Source organism: Aulostomus chinensis, chromosome 5 (assembly GCF_037954235.1).
Source record: "Aulostomus chinensis isolate RoL2024-O1b breed Wild chromosome 5, RoL_Achi_v1.0, whole genome shotgun sequence".
NCBI lineage: Eukaryota > Metazoa > Chordata > Actinopteri > Syngnathiformes > Aulostomidae > Aulostomus > Aulostomus chinensis.
Genome location: NC_141324.1, coordinates 21,515,545 through 21,535,450, shown reverse-complemented (window position 1 = coordinate 21,535,450; position 19,906 = coordinate 21,515,545). Strand labels below are relative to the sequence as shown.

General features: G+C 42.1%; 1 protein-coding gene across 2 annotated transcripts; it reads left to right on the top strand.

Moving 5' to 3' along the window:
- Positions 1 to 694: 694 nt before the first annotated feature.
- On the top strand, positions 695 to 19,360 carry xrn1 (5'-3' exoribonuclease 1). Of its 2 annotated transcripts, none has more exons than XM_086203880.1 (41): positions 695 to 916; positions 2,108 to 2,340; positions 2,769 to 2,866; positions 2,999 to 3,108; positions 3,215 to 3,325; positions 3,421 to 3,506; positions 3,607 to 3,694; positions 3,850 to 4,018; positions 4,521 to 4,588; positions 4,720 to 4,857; positions 4,949 to 5,121; positions 6,790 to 6,879; positions 7,184 to 7,340; positions 7,575 to 7,694; positions 7,836 to 8,005; positions 8,252 to 8,369; positions 8,551 to 8,646; positions 8,979 to 9,082; positions 9,164 to 9,298; positions 9,502 to 9,664; positions 9,852 to 9,965; positions 10,050 to 10,148; positions 10,236 to 10,351; positions 10,429 to 10,575; positions 10,651 to 10,740; positions 11,042 to 11,177; positions 11,313 to 11,369; positions 11,643 to 11,775; positions 11,868 to 11,937; positions 12,357 to 12,552; positions 12,658 to 12,711; positions 12,997 to 13,080; positions 13,197 to 13,247; positions 13,672 to 13,749; positions 13,935 to 14,075; positions 14,234 to 14,369; positions 14,503 to 14,672; positions 14,806 to 14,919; positions 15,323 to 15,428; positions 15,793 to 15,977; positions 16,102 to 19,360. In XM_086203880.1, exons 1-41 carry the CDS (start codon positions 842 to 844, stop codon positions 16,441 to 16,443), a joined length of 5,121 nt encoding a protein of 1,706 aa, XP_086060006.1. In that variant the 5' UTR covers positions 695 to 841; the 3' UTR covers positions 16,444 to 19,360. The 2 variants fall into 2 exon arrangements, with proteins under 2 accessions (XP_086060006.1, XP_086060007.1); XM_086203881.1 differs by lacking the exon at positions 695 to 916 and adding an exon at positions 2,507 to 2,591 and having other exon boundaries at positions 2,194 to 2,340.
- Positions 19,361 to 19,906: the final 546 nt, after the last annotated feature.

The window sequence follows — 19,906 nt, the reverse complement described above, 5'->3', positions numbered from 1 at the left end:
ATTAGTCTTCACTTACTGTAGGTTAGAATCATCCACGCAGAATTGTCACTGCCAGCAGAATGCTGGCAGTTTTGTGACGTGATCCACATCATCAATACCTACCTATTTTATGAATAACTGAAAGAAACTGAAAGAGGTGTTTTGTATTTGTATAACTGAATAAATTATTTCAAAACTATCCTGAACCATCTTTGCACATTTTTGGAGGCATTTAGTTTAGTGTATTTCCCTGCATCACTTTCTCATTAACGCGATATCACCGGGACATCTTGAGGTAATGAAATGGCAGATGGGGAAAATGTAACTAATTTAGTATTAGATTTATCGAACAAGATAAAGGTAATAATTATCAGAACACTGAGGTTTGCGTATTAATTTTATGATTGGATTGGATTTTGTAAATGTCAAAATGTCACGACAAAGTCCTTCAGATAAAAGATTAGAGAGATCACACATTTTGATTTGTTTTTCTGTAGTGAAGTTTTGATACAGATAAAGCCAAAGGAATTTCTTTCTTTTTCCAAGAACAATGTGATGTACCAATTCTTACACTTTAAGTTCCTTATCAAAAACATCTACACATTTAAAAGTTTCCTGTCACCCTGTAATTTAGTATTCGAACGAAAATTACTGGAGATGTCCTTGGCCTATAGGTTAAAAAAAAAAGGCGGAAACGAACAATAGAAAACAATGCGGCGGAATGCTTTGGCTGACGGACCACACGGACAACTAGCTTGTTAGCGGCCGCTGGAAACAAAGCTGTGCTTCACTGTATCCAGTTATATACAGATATAATCGTCTTCCTTCGGTTTAGATTGAAACGTTGAATTCTGCGGTGAGGATGGGGGTCCCGAAATTTTACCGATGGATATCAGAACGCTACCCTTGCCTCAGTGAAGTTGTCAAGGAACATCAGGTAGGAAAGCCGTATTGACCGTTGTTAGCTTCGCAGTTGAAGCTTGCGGATAGCCTTAGCTTCGATTGTAACGTTAGCTGGCCATTAGCCAGCCTGGGCCATAGAAGTTTTATTCCACGTAGCTTTTCTAAGATTGTTGTCAGGTCCCAGGACAGCTGTCTTGTTGCCAAATTGCACTGATTAAATTTTTGGTTCATGGAGACCAACAACGGAATGTCCTTCTTTTTACTAGCTTGATGTTTGGTTTCGTATTGTAGAGTTGCACATTACAACCAAATATGGACCTAAACTTGATTAAAATATGTTACCACTTGTCCGTTTTGGTTGTTGTTAACATAATTTTCCCGACAACAACAAACCCTAGCAGTTAGGTGACGGTGACAAACGTTAAATACTTTTACGTCAACAGCAGCGGATAGAGGGTTCACTTAGTTTTGTAACATTAAATTGACGGAGACGTTTGGTAACTCTCAGATGACACTTGATGACTTTAGATTACAAACCTTGAATTGCTTTTTTTTTTTTTTTTAATCTTTTTCCACTTAAACTACACAAGAATATATATTAGTTGGTTAGATTCTCCGGTAGTAAGTGAGATAGTATTTCATCAGCTGGACGTTGCTCAGTGTTTACCCTTATTGCATAAGCCAGTTTTGGTACTTGAGCTAAGACAATAACACACACAACTTGGAAAATAATAATAATTTTTTCAAAATTAAAAATGTTATGTTCCTCACCTTTCTTTAACTAGTTTGGTCACTTCGCAGTTCGGGTAATAAAATAATTATTATATATAATTATGATAGTAAGCATCCTGTTAAAAAGAGTTGTCCTGTATCACAGTCACACATGATTACAGAGATGTTTGTGCTGCGACATCAGCTCTTGTAGATAGTTTATCACACTTTAATAAATCTGACAAAACGTTATGCTATGTATTTATGTTGATAATTGTCTGGGTGATGAATTCCATGTGTTGCTGGAGAACAAAAATACAAGCATTGGTGGGTGGGTATGACGAAATGTGCCTGCCTCTCTTTAAAACATCCTTATTTCTGAGGGTCTTTTACCATTTCTTTATTGTTTTATGTTTTAATTCCACACCATGTTAGAATCAAAATTTTAAAAAAGGAATAGTAATCTGCGTTTAAACATTTATATATTCAGTAATTTTTTGTTTCCCCACTTCAGATTCCAGAATTTGATAATCTCTATCTGGACATGAATGGGATCATCCATCAGTGTTCGCATCCAAATGATGAAGATGTCCACTTTCGCATATCTGAGGAGAAGATTTTCGCTGACATTTTCCACTACCTGGAGGTTCTCTTCAGGATCATCAAGCCACGCAAGGTCTTCTTCATGGCTGTGGATGGCGTAGCACCAAGGGCGAAGATGAACCAGCAAAGAGGACGGAGATTCCGGTAAAGAGATGGACACAGGAATAAGTAGAGGTTTTCCCTCTGGTTGTAGAACTCAGGGTTTCCAGGACTTGGTATTGTTCTTAGTGCTGTTTTACAAGGCTGAACATATGGAATTACCACATTATTAGTTGTTAGTATACTTTTATACATATCTGTATGTATACAGGCAAGTCTAGAGCACTCTGACCCATAAAGTCTACTCAAAGACACGTGATTGTGGAACTGGGATTGTTACTGTCAGGGTTCTTAAGGTGAGCAAATAAAGAAATATGATTTTATGATCGTATCTGCAGCAAGACGATGAATCTCAAGTGTTTACAGTGGCACAGCATCTGTTTGATTTATGACAGTCATGGCAACTCTTGTCAGTAAATATACACGTGTGTGTGTGTGTGTGTGTGTCTGTCTGTCTGTCTGTCTGTCTTCAGGTCAGCCAAAGAAGCAGAGGAAAAGATCAAAAAAGCCCTTGATAAAGGAGAGGTGCTGCCCACAGAAGCTCGCTTTGACTCAAATTGCATCACACCTGGTAGGGAAGTCGTACATCTTAATACAAAGAAGGAACTATAATGGAACGCATAAATCTAGAAAGAGGAAAGAAATTCATGTTTCTGCTCCTTATTAGTCTTTACAGTACGATGCTTGTACATCTTGCTTACAGGGACTGAATTCATGGTGAGACTCCAGGAGCAGCTCAAGTATTTTGTCCACAACAAGCTTTCCACTGACAAGCTGTGGCAGAATGTCAGAGTCTACCTGTCTGGTCATGAGGTGTGTGTGTGTGTGTGTTGTTTCAGTGAAAGTATACTGGCGCTGATGAACCTGTCATGATACTGTCTGTCTTCTTGTATTAACTGTGAAGTTCTCTCCATGATAGACACCAGGCGAGGGAGAACATAAGATCATGGAGTTTATACGCTCTGAGAATACCAAGTCGGATCACAACCCAAACACTCGACACTGCCTGTACGGCCTGGATGCCGACCTGGTAGGTCACTCTCGATTCAGCCTAGATTAGGATGTACACTTTCGACCCCTGAACCCTCTTTTGATGATCACGTTGTCCCTCAATCTGTGTCATAGATCATGCTGGGTTTGACCAGCCATGAGCCAAATTTCTCCTTGCTCAGAGAGGAGGTTCGCTTCGGAGGAAAGAAATCACAAAAAAGGTCTGGCACGTGCTTGTCTCCTCTCTCCTGATTTTGTGTGACACCCCCTCCGATTATTCACATATCCGCTTTTTCTTGCTCTTCTTTTCTTCTTTTGTAGGATAACGGCTCCAGAGGAGACCACTTTCCATTTGCTTCACTTGTCTCTGATGAGGGAGTACATTGATTATGAGTTCTCTGTGCTTAGGGTGAGACACCCTTACACACAACATGGAGTAAACATGTCAGAGCCCATATGAGTCATATGGTTGTGCACACAGGGAGGTTTCAGCATTCTCCTGACCCCACATGAGTTCATGTATTCAGATTTTTTTTTAATGTTTCTGGATGTTTTTTTTTTCAGAATCAGATTGGTTCTGATTACGATTTGGAGCGAATCATAGATGACTGGATTTTAATGGGCTTCTTAGTGGGAAATGACTTCATCCCTCACCTTCCGCATCTTCACATCAACCACGATGCCCTGCCCTTGTTGTATAAGACCTACATCGGTGTTCTACCCAGCCTCGGAGGTGAGACGCACTGGAACTTGAACCGCACAGTTGATTTGAATTTATCACAATGGGGGCTTTTCAACGAGCAGGAAGGTGCAATATTGTTAAAGGCTGTTTGTGTGTCAAAATAGTGTTTTAGCTCAAATGTTGTGGTGCTGCAGAGATGTTCGGCCTACACATTATCTCCTTAAGACTTAAACATATTTATGTGCTACACAAAAATCCCCCCATAATCCTGTTAACGGGTTGTCCAGTTAAAATGAGAATAATTCTGTACAATTAGCATTTCCTCTCGTATCACAAATCCCATTGCAATGTCGGCCCACATAATCACATTTAGATGTTTTCTTGAAATCTTGCGGCTGTTGTGACATCATACATGATATTGAATAAGAATTACTGGGTGATCTGAGGGATCATACTTGTGTTGATTATTGTATTTCATGAGTGAGTTGTTAGTTAAAGAAATATTGTGTTTAATATGCATGCAGATAAATGCAATGCTGTTTTTCAAACTCAGGTTATCTGAATGAGAACGGAAACCTCAACCTCAGAAACTTTGAAAAATACCTGGAGAAACTTTCGGAGGTGAGATACTACAGAAAATCACACTGCAACTTTTTATGTAAAAAAAAAAGATCATTTGTAAATTGTTTTACGGTGGCATGTAAGCCATTATTTTTTCTTGTTATTAACACCCATTTCCTCCTTCTGTCCAGTTTGACCGGGAACATTTTAGTGAAGTATTTGTGGACTTGAAGTGGTTCGAGAGTAAAGTTGGGAATAAGTATCTGAATGAAGCAGCTGGGCAGGCAGCAGAGAAGGAAGCTGCCAGCAAAGATGCCACCAAGAAAGAGGTACAGGTGCTGCTACGGGGATACAAATAGACTCACCGAAGGTTTTGTCTTTGTAGTTTCGGTCACGCAATATTTTGTCTCTTGTGTGTAGGACTCACCCCTCTGTCTGGCAGCCCTGACCTCATCAGAGTCAGCAATGGAAGGAGGAAAAGGTGCAGCAGCAGATGATGAAGAGGAAGAAGAGGACGATTTGTTTGAAACAGAGTTCAGACAGTACAAGCGCACGTACTATATGACCAAGCTGGGCGTGGATGTGGTGTCTGAGTGAGTGTATAGGACCAAATACACGTGCAGTTCCTAGGAAATGTGCATGTCCTCAGGTGTACTACTGTGATTACAGTGTTCAAGATGATGAAAGCTAATTAGTGAGGTCTGCTCTCCAAGCTGGCAGCTCATACTGAGCCCGTCTTGAACAGTTAAAGGGGAAACTCAACTTAAATTAGTCTCTTTGACATCACCACCATGGTGATGAAATAGATAGTTGGATAGCTGATAGTTACTAATGATAGCTCCCAGGAGAAAGGTCAAGTTAGGCGTCATGCACGTCTATGAGGTTATACGAGGCCCCCTAGAAACGTAGCTCTTCCTCTGTTCTCATCTTAATGATTGATGCATGTGAGTGACCCATAGAGGTGCGAAGGGCACGTCGTGACAGTAAAAACTGAGATCTTATGTGGTGATTAAAAAGCAAATCGCATCAGACAGTCAAGCAAAGAATTTGGTGCAACCATATTCTAACATTTATGGCAAAAGGTCTCAGAGAGCTTTCGGGGAAGTTGATCCACTCTGGGGTGTAACAGAAGAATCACCTCTATGACAACCAGTCATACACATGACTTCAAACTTAGCACTGCACCTCCTTTGATCCACAGCAGTACAACCCGCTAAGCTTGAAGTAGATCAAATCAACTCCTGAATTTTTGCTTTTATTAGACAGATTAAAAACCAAATATTTAAACAAGAGCAGTTACTGGGATTAGGATCGGATCCAAGTAGAAGTCGGTTTGGCATCGCTCCCACTTCTTGGCATGTGAAAGTCACTCTTCTGCTCTGAAGGAAAATGATTAGTCAACATTTATAAACACTATAGACTTAGGATAAAAACGTTTTAATCAAATTGACATGATCCAACAAAATGTTCAAACTTGGACTAAAAAAACAGGACAGCATTCAGAAAGAGACGGAGGTGGCCCATGTGTTCAAAGTTTCTTTCAACTGTGTGTGTACCCTCCATTTGCTAATGCCTTGCATCTCCTTCATGTGGAAAGAATGAAATTATTGATTGAAGAGCTGTGTTAGCTGACCGGTATTCCAAGAGACAGGAACATGAATACGCTGACAGTCCAGAACTTCTCACAGATGTTCAGCCGGGGACATATCTGGTGAATAGGGACACAACTGGAGGACAGATGTTTACAGCTTCCAGAAACTGTGTCCACAACCTAGCGACACGAGGCCGAGTATTGTCATGCTGAAACAAACGACATTATGTTGACTGACAAAGGGCACAACAATGAGACGTTATCCAGCAACATTCACGTTCCCTTGAATGATCTGTAGCTGAGGCTTACGTGCGTGATATACTCTGTCAAAAGGTTAAGTTACAAGTTAAATAGTGTTCCAATATATGAGAGAGTGATTACTCAAGTGAAATTAATTCAATCACGTGTTTCGTGTCTCTGCAAGGCGTCACACACTTAAATGCAGACCTGCGATTATTTGTCTGACAGTTTTTTTTTAATTCCCATTATTCTTATTCCAAATTGTACTCAGCCTATTCAGGGGTGAATGACATCATATTAATGGACTTAACACTTAAGACTGGCTATACTGATGTTTGAAAATCAAATATAAACTTGATATTCTGCTTTATGTGTATCTAGTTTATATCCGCATGTGACCCTAAATCATGTTAATATTCTTCTTCTGCAGTGAATTTCTAGCAAAGCAGGCCAAGTGCTACGTGGAAGGTATCCAGTGGATCCTCCACTACTATTACCACGGTGTTCAGTCCTGGAGCTGGTGAGAACTTGACTTTCTTATCTAATTTGCTCTCTGTTTTCTTTCCCGCTGCCTGAGGAGGACTGATAATTTATTACCTTCTACAGTGGCCCCACGGGATAACGTGCTGTGGTTTAGAATTATGCTTTCAAACCCAAAAACAACTCCAACAAATCAAGTTTGAACAAAATGTTACGAGCCATTTAAGTGCATCATGATAAAAAACGACAGTTTTTGATGAAGTTAATAATAAGACGCCCTTTCTCCTTTTCCTGTGGTTTGATCTCTATGTCGGTGTTAAAATAATGCATATATGTCTCTTCAGGTACTACCCCCACCACTATGCTCCCTTCCTCTCTGACATCAAGGATATATCTGGGTTAAAGTTGACCTTTGACCTTGGTAAACCGTTCATGCCCTTTCAGCAGCTGTTAGCAGTTCTTCCCTCTGCAAGCATGGAGCTGCTGCCTGAATGTTACAGGGTAACTGTCCAAGTTTTACACATGCACAGAGCAGTATGTACTCATGAATATTCTGTACGGATGCTCAGTTAGGATTTTTAATTTACTTTTTTACTGTTCACTAGATGCAAATTTATTAGGTTGCATGAGAACTTGCGTTAAAAAAAAAAATCAAATATTAGTGATCATGTAAGATGAAATAATAATGTTAGACTAATAATTTAGTGCTACTGTATATTGTTTTTGATATTTCAGCATCTGATGACCAGTGAAAGTTCCCCCATCATTGAGTACTACCCCACTGACTTCAAAACAGACCTCAATGGCAAGCAGCAGGAGTGGGAGGCTGTCGTGCTCATTCCCTTCATAGATGAGGTACACGCACACGCACACACACACACACACACACACACACACACACATCTCTCACTGGAGGAAAACAATAATGCACCAAAAGGCAGTTTAAAATGGCTCATCATAAATTTATATTTGTGTGTATGCTTGACATTTTAACAGAGGTGCTTGCTAGCAGCTATGGAGCTCTGCAATCACAAGCTGACTAAAGAAGAGAAGGCCAGGAATCGTCACACAGAGTGCGCTCTCTACACATATAATCCTGAAATCGACTTCAGATACACCTCCTCCCTGCCTCAGCTGTTCCCTGACATCGTCCACTGCCATGCCAGGTAGACATACAAACTCTTGCGAGCGCGTGCACGTGCACACACACACACACACGCACACAGTCACGCTCACGCTGTCCTGGCACGGATGCACTTGAACTCAAATTATAAAAATGACCGTTTTTGTTTTGCGATGACGGCTAGACTAAATCAGATCGCCCCAAATGAACTGGCATTGATATAAAACCTGATGTTGGTGATTCACCACATAGTCGATCAATAGTAACACAACTGTCTTGTTGTTAATAGGAAAGAGCACATTCCCATGGATGCCTGGCAGGTGTCATTAAACCACATCAGCAGGCGTGTAGATCGCTCAACTCTGTACTTCTGTGGCTTCCCCACCCTGCAACACATCAAACATAAGGTAGGACTGCGTGATCGCAAACTTTCTCTCTCTCTCACTCTCACTCTTTATTTACTGAGGCTGCAAGCTTTTTAGAGTGCACACAGACTTCCAGCCCCCATCTTGATTTTAAGACCTATTAATGTCATGGGGGAACACCAGATAATTTTTTTCCCTCTCATTCATTGCTCCACCTCTGTAGTTTATGATGAAGAAGAGTGGGGTGGTCGTGTTCCAGCAGAGTAGCAGAGGGGAGAACATGATGCTGGAAATCCTCTTCAACCAGGAAGCAGAGACGGTGGGCTTGTGTTTGGGAATTTTATTCACTCTGTTATCACACTCCTAGATTTACTGATTGCAAAATCTACTCTGTAAATTTCTGTGTGTAGTCTCTGTTGTTTTTAAGTACCTTGAAGCTTTTTAGCTCTCTTAAAAGTGTGCAAATATCTTAAATTTAAAGGATTGACTAATGATGCATGGATAATAAGCTATAGAAAAGTTGGTGTGTATGGAATCTCAGAACTGCTTTGAATTTGATCATTATTCAGTCTCTTAAGTTTGAACTTTTATGGTCACTGGCGCTAACTCTCTGCCTCACGTCCCTCTTCATCACGTCCTCTTCATTCATAGGTTTGTGACGATGTCGCTGAGCAGGTCCTGGGAAAGTCTGTGTTTGTCAACTGGCCTCATCTAGAGGAAGCTCGCATTGTCGCGGTGTCGGATGGAGACACTAAGTAAGAACCGGTCCTTCATATAGGGGCGAATATATGCTCGAAGCAGCCGTTCAGAGTCACACCTTTAAACCTGCCTTTCAGATTTTTGCTGGAGGAGCCGCCAGGTGTCCAAAGAATTTACGATAGGCCCTCCACCCCTCCCCCCACCAAAGTCACCTGCGTTTCTGACAAGGAGCAGAAGGAATGGGTGAAAGATCTCCAAGGATTAACTGAACAGTAAGCCACAACAAGTAGTAGTGTTGAAGTACTTTTGCTTTGTTAATGTGCTATTGTTAAGAAAACACAGTAAGTCTATCCTCATCTTTTTTGAAGCACTGCACATCAGCGTTTTGCCATAATTAAGACCATCAGCAAACTCATTGTTTTCCCTGAACTTTCGCGTACGATTGCTGAAGTTCTTCTTATTTTTTTCCTCACAGCTACTTGAAAAGGAAAGGCATCATGGTGAATGAAACGACGGTGCTTTTGTACGGCCAGCTGCTCACAGGAAGGAAATACATCCCCAAACCCAATGGTGTGGTGGAACTGGAGAAACAGTGGGCCAAACAGGTCCTCCCTTTCGCATACCAGACTGTAGTGAAGGTACAAGCACACAAGTTGGAATTTACCGATAAAATTTACAGAATAAATGAAGCTGGTGTTACAGGAACACCTTTTTAGAACCCAGCACCACATAAATATGGCAGATCTCGTTTTGTCAAGATATAATCCACTGTTTTATCCCCTTCTTCACCACATGCTACTTTTTTTTTTTTGTTCATCTTCTCAGGACATTAAGGCCTTCTATTCATCTTTGACCTGCTTTAAGAGCCTAGACGAGCTTTTTCCTCCAGGAACCACGGTCTTCATGGTCGGGAACCCATACTATGCTGCCATGGGAGAGGTACTTTATTAGTTCCCTGCTTTGTAAACTCTAAAAGTTTCTTGGCTGCTTAATCCCCGCCTCTTTCATAAATTTTTGTAACAGGTGCAGGATTCAAGTGATGTCATCAAAGATGGCCGGGTACGCGTGGTCTTCAGCATTCCACATGAGCCACAACTAGAGGCCTTAATCCAGAACCAACATGTAAGATGCAGTTTAAGAGGCCTTACAGAGGTGATGAGATCGTTTTTCCGTTTACCCTCATATTTGTGCCCTTTGTGTGTTTAATAGAAATATTGCGTGAAGTACAGTCCTGGATACGTTCTGGCATCTCGCCTCGGCATCACGAGCTACCTCGTCTCCCGCTTCTCAGGAAGCCTCTTCATCGGCAGAGGATCGAAGAAGAAGTGAGTGTTCGGCCCCCTCTCAGAATAAACTTTACGCTACGTACAGCATACACAGTTATTCTCCTCATTGCGTCTAGTCCCTGTGGGGAGCAGAAAGCTAACGTTGGCCTCAACTTGAAGTTTAATAAGAAGAATGAGGAGGTTCCGGGATACACCAAGAGAACTGAGAAGGAGTGGCTCTACTCTGCCGCTGTGGAGGAACTTCTAGCTGAATACCTGGACAGGTAGGAAAGGAAACATCTATTTAACTCACTTAGTTATTATATGATATTGAGAGATGGTTTTTAATGTTTTGCCAGATTTTCAGAAGTGTTTGACACGGTGTCAAGAAACAGTCATGATGATGTTTTCTACGAAGACGACATCTGGCCTGGAGAGGACCAGAACGGGTACAAGGCACACACACACATACGTGTACAAATCCGAGGTTTACAATGCACCAAAGACTCTGTGTCTTTTTACTGACGTATTTGTCCACCTTGTCAAATAACAAAAATTGATGAACTGCAGCCATTATTGTACTCAGGCCCTTCTGAAAAAGCATAGGTCATAGATGTGTTCATGCACCCAGAAACTCTTCACATCAGCAAACCAGAAACATCGCGGGTGACTGTGAAGGATAAGACACCTCCTGAATTCCTGAATAGATTTATAAATTGATGGTGAATTTTCTCATGGGCTCTCCCACAGGGCGGAGAAGGTGGCTGAAATAACATCATGGTTGAAAAGTAATCCAGTCAGCTCTACCAGCAGGGCGTCATGTGACCTGCAGGTACTGGATGCCGCCATTGTGGAGAGGATCGAAGAGGCTGTAGAGAAGTCTAAGGTGATGCTCGCACACCTTCTAAAAATACATCTACTCTGTCATAAGTAATCTGTCTGCTTAGTTCTCAACTCACTTTGTTTCTCTGTCCTACCCCAACACACACACACACACACACCACCTCCATCCATCTTTCAGGTGAAGAAGAGCACTAAGAAAGTCCGCGTGACTGTCAAGCCTCATCTCCTCTTCAGGGTCAGTCTGTTTTTCCCTTCATGTCGGTCTTGTGTGTGTTTGTTCTTTGCTTAATGTTTTTATAAAGTCCATTATAAAAGAAGGTGTGTGTGTGTGTGTGTTTTTGTGGAAAAGATGGCGAGAGCTGGCATGAGTGCATGCTGTGGAATTATTTGGTTTTAAACCAGATTTAATGGGCAAGAAGAAGACCTATATCGTGTTTTCTAATGTATTTTGTGTACTTGATTTCATACTATGAACCGTGTGTGTGTGTGTGTGTGTGTGTGTGTGTAGCCCTTGGAGCAGCAGCAAGGTGTGGTCGCAGATCCCAACGCTGAGTATCGGCTCTTTGACAGAGTCATCAACGTCAGGGAGAGCTTCACCGTCCCACTTGGTCTCAGAGGAACTGTCGTTGGCATTAAAGGAGGTGATGACACAGTTGTACTGCTTTCATTCAGCGCTTGTCCAGGGTGACATTCGTATGCAAAACATAACATGCGTTTGTGTTTGTACTTTCAGCGGAGCGAGAGGCCGAGGTTCTCTACGAGGTGCTTTTTGATGAAGAATTTGCCGGAGGACTCAACATCAGGTAATCAATCTAGTAAATCAACTGTGTGATTACTGCTGATGCAGTAATGCTTCACATCATGTAGACAGGGAGTTTAGCCTGTTTTGTTTTGTTTATTTTAAACTTAAAACTCCTGGCATTTTACAGACACTATTAGTTCCACTGTGCAAATTGATTACCTGGGATTTCGTGTAATAACAGTTACTAATGTGTTTGTGCAGCTATTGAGAGAATGAGAATGTCGGCTATGTGAATTTAAATAATTTAATTAATGTCGCAAGCATGCAGTGACTAGTGGACTAATGGCTTGAACTAACTACGACTAGCCAACAGGGAAAATCAGTATTTGAGGGAGCTCTCAAGCTGATCTAGCTAGTTCAACCATTCCACTCCACACCAGGCACGTGACTGAGGTACCGCCTCTCTGTCTTCCTCCACAGGTGTACATCCCCTCGTTGTTACCGCCTTCCTCCCAGTGCCCTCATTAACTTCTCCCACGGCGCTCGCGTGGATCACACCTCCCACAAACTGACTGCCATCGTCAAACCTCAGCCTGCAGCCGCTGCCAGCTTCAATTCCTACCGTCAGCTGGCCGGCCTCAACCACTCACCACGTTCACCCTTTATATCCACACAAGTAAGAAATAGAGTTTTTTGTTTTTATTTTTTCATGTTTTCAACATCTAACTGATAAGAATTTTTTTTAATTCATGCACCTTTTATACTGTCATCTTGGTGTTAGCATAAGAACAGGAACTCTCCATCAAAGGGTCCCATCCAGAAACATCAAGCCAAGGTAAATAATTTCTTATCACCATTAATTGCAGGTTTTGTTTTTTTATATAATTTGTCCAAATGTGCCTAATTTACACTGTAAACATGGAAGTGAAGAAATAGCCTAGAATAAACTGCAAGTAAAGAATTTGTGTGATGCAATTTCATGTAATATATTCTTATTTTGAGCAAATTGTTGACAGACATCGTGCTTTTACGCTGAACAATTATGGCCATGTTGATTAGGGTGGTGAAAACCTGATATCAGGGCAGGCTTTCTTTACATGGTCTCCAATTGTTCTCATAGAGTAATGAGGAGTACATCAACGTGTGGCAGTCTCTTCAAAACTCAGGCCCCCCTCACAAACCACCTGCTCACTGGCACAACAATGTAAGTGTCTGGTTATATGTTTGATGGGGGGGGGGGGTGTCTCGACCCCCGAAAACACACACTCATGAAAATGTCTTTCGTCTCTTAAAATACAAACTTTGTGCCACTATTTCCAGGAAGGAAATGCCCAACAAGGAAAGAATCAACACGCAACCTCCAACAAATCTGTGAGTGTACACACTCACAGCAGACCTGCGTGGAGTGTGTTGTGAGGGACTTAAAAGAAGATCCAGATAAAATGCTTGTTCACACGACATGATTTCAGGCCTCACTCTCCACTGTAGTTTACCAACAAAAAGGCCTAAATCAGGGATAAATCTAGTGAACCTAACTGGGAAAAGGCTTTAGTTTGACACGACACAAAGATTGTCAACACATAGATTGGAGATGAGACAGATTAGACGCTGACTCTTCCTGGGGAATGATTGTGTTGTGTGTAACCAGTGTAACAACGATCCAGGCATCAGCACTGAAAAAGAATAAACATGGAATATCACACAGTGGATTTGGAAAATTGAAGGTCACCTAGTTTGCATGCAAAGATTTACTTGTTTGCTTTGCAGTTGATGTTTTATTTGTGTGTCTTTGCAGGACTCGGGTGTCATCAGACTTCTGAAGAAAAATGAAGATGCCAATTCCCCTTTCCCACCTCAGACCACAGCCAATAAGGTATGAACACATATGCAGTACACTCATCGTTTCTGTCCTCTCGAAGGTTACTGTGGTGGAGAGGGAGAGGACACAGTTCTAAGATGGAACAATCATGTGATCATGTTTCCTTTGTGCGGCAAATCCTTCAGGAGCTTTAATCCCTCCGGTCCTCTGATGTTTCTCCTCCCATTTGTCTCTCGTAGACAACCACTGAGTTTGAGGACCTGATAGCCAGCCTTAAGATCTCCAAGCCAGCGAGCCAGCAGACCCCTCCTCCTCCTGCTCCTTCGCAACCTCCCAGCACCCAATCAGATGGGCCGTTGTCACCACAGTCCTTTGCCATTGTGAGTATCAGCGTCTCTTTCATTGGTTAACGTCTGTTTCAGCGGCTTATCCTATCTTGAAGTGCATGCATGTTATTTGTAATTGTATCACTTACGAAGTCAGAAGGACTGGTCAGGTTTCTGCTACTCAGATTGTGTGTGCTGTTTGTCTGTTGTAGAAGGGAACCCTGGTGCTAAAGGAGATGCTCAAGATTGACAGCTCTGGAGCAGGAAGTTCCTCCCCCCAAGAGACGTCAACCACCACTTTCTCTGTAGGCCAGAAGCAAAACAGGAGAAGATCTTCCAAAAAACTAGGTAACAAACAGATTACAAGAGCTGGGAATTTTTCTCGCTTTGATAATTATGGCTGAACAAATCACTGTAAATTGTAAAATCCGATTAATAACTTGCTTTAATCACTTGTCAACCTTTTCTCTCCGGTTTCCAGCGGCAAAGATGAACTCCCCCAACGGAGAGCCTGCTGGATTAACTCCCCCTGCTCCTACCACACCTGCCAACCTCCCCAACACTTTGCTGAACAGTAAGGTGTCAGAGCTGGTGTGTGTGTGTGTCAGTTTAGGTATGACACCTCCTGAGTTCAGCTACAGCTACAGACAGGTAAGAAGGCTCCCCCCTTGTGCACACACACTTTTCCTGAGTGAGCTCATGTTACCCTTCTTTCATATTATGTGTCATATTTACAATGTAATTCTCCTCATCACACACAAACATTCTCCTCTTGTGCCTGCAGGGTTCGGTGGTGTGTCAGGTGAAGTTGTCCAGTGGTTTGACGGTTCACGGGCCGCAGTGTCAGTCGGAAAACGATGCCAAGGAGAAAGCGGCATTTTTTGCCTTACAGAGACTGGTACGGCACACTTCTCTTTGGTGTGTGTTTGTAATTTTCCCAGAGGCACCCTACAAGCCGTCTAACTAACATCGTCTTCTCTAAAAATGTAATGTGCATCAGGTGTAAGTTCAAAATTCATCATGTTTGTCACAAAAATATCTTAACATTTAGTTATCAGCGATGCATGCTAACTAGCCACTAGCTGCCATGGAGGAAGATGAGCTGGCTTCTCTCAGGACTGCAGTAGTGAGCGCAGCCATAATTAGCAGCCTTCATCTTTTTTGTGATCCATTATTTAATGTATTCTCATGTGTAAGACACAGTATATTCTACTGGCATCCAACTGGTAGGCCATGCATGAAAATATCAAAGTTTTGGCGGAGAGAATAAATCAATGTGTTCCTTCTGTTTGTGTTTGTAGAACTCAGTGGGGTCGGGATTTCCTCTCCCCCCTCCTCTATACCCTGGAATGGCTCAGATCCGGCCTCCGCCCATCGGCGCCATGCCCCCGGTCTTCAGCCAATCAGGTGAGTTCTCCTGCTTTTCATTCTGTCTGCTCCTTATATTTCTCTCTGGCCTGCAAATTGATCCTCAGTGTTGCCAAGAATTTTACTTGGTGCAGCACTAAACTGTCCAGTGAAAAAACCCACTGGTAAACCTACTTGATCACCAGTGTCCAGCACCCAGCAGCAGGTGTGCAGTTAGCAACTTGTTAGCATTGCAGCAGATACTTCAAAAGAACCAGCTCATCTCTGCAGCTTGACTTGTGTGGTGCGGTTGAGTTTTTTTCCTCTTGGTTGTCATGGACTAGCTGATTAGCCTCGATGTTTGTTTGGTGTTTTTTCTGCTTCAAATGTGATGAGCGTCTCATTAGCGCATTCTTTGCTGCAGGTGGCTTGTTGTTGCCCCCCCAAGGTTTCCCTCCTCCTGCTCTGTGGGGAATGGCTCTGCCCCCCACCCACCACCACCAAAATCAAGCGTTCTATGGGGCAGCAGGAACCTTCCCCGGTGCTGCCCGCCCCCAGCCTGCTCCGACGGTGCCCATCGGCTCACATAACCAGTTCATCCCTCTTCAGGTCAGTCCACTCGAGTGGATGAGTTGAGCTTGATGATGTGCTTTCTGCTTTTCCTTTCCTTTTCTTTTTTTTAAAAAACTTCCCCCAGTAACCCAGCTTTGTCTGCGCCCTCTGATATTGACAGGTGACTAAGAAGCGAGTCTCAGCCAACAAGAAGAACCAAGAAACCCGCGAGTTTTACAGCGCCGCCCAAACGGTAGCCAGGAATGTATCCCAGAAAGCCCAGAGCCAGACCTCTGGCCAATCACACGCTCCCAGTGAATACCAGAGAGTGGACCAGCTGCACCAATACACAGCCAACACCAACCAGTCTTCACCCAGTCCAGCTGATCCCACTTCCATGACCACGCAGCAAACACCCCCAAGGCAAAACAACCCAGCGACAGGCCACACCCCTGGCTCCGCCTCCAAGAGGAAGCACAGGAAGTTGGCAGTCAACTTTGAGGCGGCAAAAGCCTCTGAATGATGAGCTGGTGTGTGTATGTGTGTGTGTGTGTGTGCTTTCAGCTGCTTTATTAAAGCCTGACTCAGGCTAAGGGCACACAGAGTAAAATTTAAAACTTAATAACATCCTTTTCCAGTACGACCATCTCGGGTTGTAGTTTTTAAATCAATCAGGACATTTTAATCGGTTGAATCCTGAAACTTAAATTTATGTTGCAGACTGTGGAGAAGTGAAATTCTGCCTTGAAAGTGTTACGTTTTCACTCGAAATGAAGGGGGAAAAAAGGAAAAGAACTTTTGTATGTATTTTGGCCTTTAGCTCTACCAGCTACACAAACACTGGACTCACTAGTGTTACTGCCAGACCTTTGGAGTGACCAGCTAGTCCCACCCCACAATCTAGTGGAGTCCTCTGGGCCCGATGAGGTTTAGTAGCAGTGTGTCAGGTACTCACTTTCAAATTCACCTCAAAATAAACTAGTTGGTAATCTGGCTTGGTTTGCTCCCAACCTGTAGGAGAGTGTTTGGAGCGCCAACAGACCTCTCACTAAACACCGCAGCAGAATTGGGCGAGTGAATTAATGGCGCTGTATGAAAGTGAGACCCAAAACCTTTGAAAAACTCACCAACGGTGACAAAGAAGTCACCGACTCCATCGGTTCTTGAGGTGTCTTACTGTCCACTTTATCACGTGTAGGGGAACAACCCAGCTGTAAATGATGCCTAACAAAGATGGTGATGTTTAGTTTGTTGGCGATGACCGGATTGTGTTGCATTTACAGCATTTTTAATATTTTGGCCAACCAATTTTCGTCGAGAGGCAGACTATTAGAAATACCCTTCAACAAAGTGCCACAAAAAAAGAGGGAAGGATGGGTTTTACTTCATGTATACATTTCAGATTACTTGCAAAGCTGTTTGTGTGTATTCGTTACGTGATTACCGCTCCTATCATTTTCCTGGCACCCTGCTCATGGTTCTCAGGGACATGTAGTCACAGATGAGCCCCCCCCCCCCAATACTGGCCCCTCAGATTCGTCCTGCAGTTGAAGACTGGCTTGAATGAATATGTTCTTTAAGAGTGTGCTGGTGTGATTATTTATAAAAAAAATATACGTTTTTTTTTTTTTAAATGCATTCCTGAATTTGCCCTTTTGTTTTTTAGGTCAGATTATCATGGATTACATTAATGCTCTGTTTGTACAGTTGACAGTAAATCAGCCTTTTTATTTCCTTCAGTGACCTTTGACATCTTTGTTGCATATTTCCACTTTTTTCACAAACTGCAACCCCAAATTATTAAAACTTAAGCGTTGTTGCTCTGCACCAGTCGCACACCAGCAGAGTCGGAGACAGATTCTAACAACAGCACCTATCCAAAAAAAAAAAAAAAAAAAAAAAATCTCCAGAGGACTGGTGATGTCTTATTAATGTTAGAAACTGGAGCATAAGAAGACGCCCTTTCATTTTAACATTGCTAAGTATCTGATTTTACACAAGTGCAAAAACAATTATACCTTTTATGTGAGTTGCCTTCTGTGGTTTTCGCACTGATTTTTAGGATTTTGGATTAGAAAGATTCTGCATTTTTCCAGTGAATACAAGGAAGCTCAGAAAAAACAAAATATATATATACTTCTTTTTAATTCTTTTTTGAATTTCGATTTTTATTAATTGGAGAATTTCCTTTAAAATATATGGCTAATGACAGATGTCCCAGCGAAGTATAATCTGCTGACCGTGTATCCTGCTCGTTAGAGGCGTACATGCGTGTGGCCGTGATCCGCCACACGGTTTATATGAAAGCTTCCTTATCAGTTGCCTCCATAAAGTGCAAAAAGTAAAGTGTGTTTACATCTGACTTCTTTTTGTATCTGTGTAAATGCAGCCAAATAGCATCAGAAATATAAAGCAAACCAAGACTTTGTAAATGAGTGTTATTAATATTCCAGAGATAAACCGACGATATTTACGTCATGTACTCGCTAAAGCACGTCCTCGCGCAGGTCTTAGTGTCTGTATCTGTTTGATTATCTTAAATTCTGGGATTAAGTAAACATGTATATAAATGTGGACATATTTAACCAAACACAGACTAAATTTGTTCATTTTAAAAAATGTACTTTATATTACAAGCTATGGATTTTATTGATATCCCTTTTTTACAGGCAGTCTTTTCTAAGCAGTCTGAATTCAACAAAGTACATTTTGTTTGTCTTGTTTGAAGGACACGCCTACGTTATATTTTTCTGTGATTGTAGTTTCTTTTTCTTTTCCATGAGCATCTTTACGTCAAACCCTGGGGCTTTTGTCTAAGAGGCACTGGTGCAATAAGGGGAGGTTTATAGACATCGGAAACTGAAGCACACCTGTTTATCTGTTTTTTGGCTTGTTTTTTGTTTATTTTGCATTCTCGAATATGAGGAAAACTGAATAGATAATGATGTGCTGTTTTCATTCAGGACTGTGCTGTACATATCCATTGAATAAATTTTTGTTATAATAATGGCTGGTTATTGGTGGCGTGAGAAATAGCTGTAGCAGTAGCCTTTTATTTTAAATTACAGAGAATTTCACAAACTTTCTGAAATCAAAAACAAATGTCTATAATCAAAAATACATGAAGTATTTTTTTCTTCTCTCCATGCTGTATGTGAATTCATTATGTTGCAGTCACAGCCATTGATCATCTCTCAGTGTATCACTGGCATGTAAGTGCATCTTTGACCTGTATTTGAATATATCCTTGAACCAAGTTCGATTCATTTCACTCTCGATACATCTGAAAGTTAAGAAGGGCGTTGGACATGTTGTGGTTTCTACATAAGGCCCCTGATACACGCGCGAAATTTCAGTTTTATGCACGTTAAAGCCCCATGTTCCGGTCATTCCTGCTGTGATTATGCTGTGAAAATAGAACAATATTTCTCTTGAAATGTAGGGGAGTAAAAGTGCAAGTCCCCTAAAATAAAAACACTCAAGTAAAGTGCAAAAACCTCAACGCTGTTTTTGAGTCAAATAATGTTTGAAAGTAACAGGAATAATTGAAGGAACCACCCATCCATCCATTTTCTACCACTTATCCTGTCGGGGGTGGGGCTGGAGCCTATCCCAGCAGCCTTCAGGCGAGATTCACCCTGGAAGGGGTTGCCAGTCCACCACAGGACCAACACATAGAGACAGACAACCATTCACACTCACAGCCACACCTACAGTCAATTTAGAGTATCAATCAGCCTCATCCCCTCTTGATGTCTTTGGACTGTGGGAGGAAGCTGGAGTACCAGAGAGAACCCACACAGGAACAGGGAGAACATGGAGACTCCACACAGAAAGATCCTGTGCCCGAGCCGGGGTTTGAACCAACAATCTTCTTGCCTCGTGGTAACCACAGATCCAGGAACCTACTTGATTAATTCAGCTAATTTGGTGTTCAACTTCAGTCCAGGTGGTGGCAGTAATGCTCTAAGCTAGTTTGCAAACTG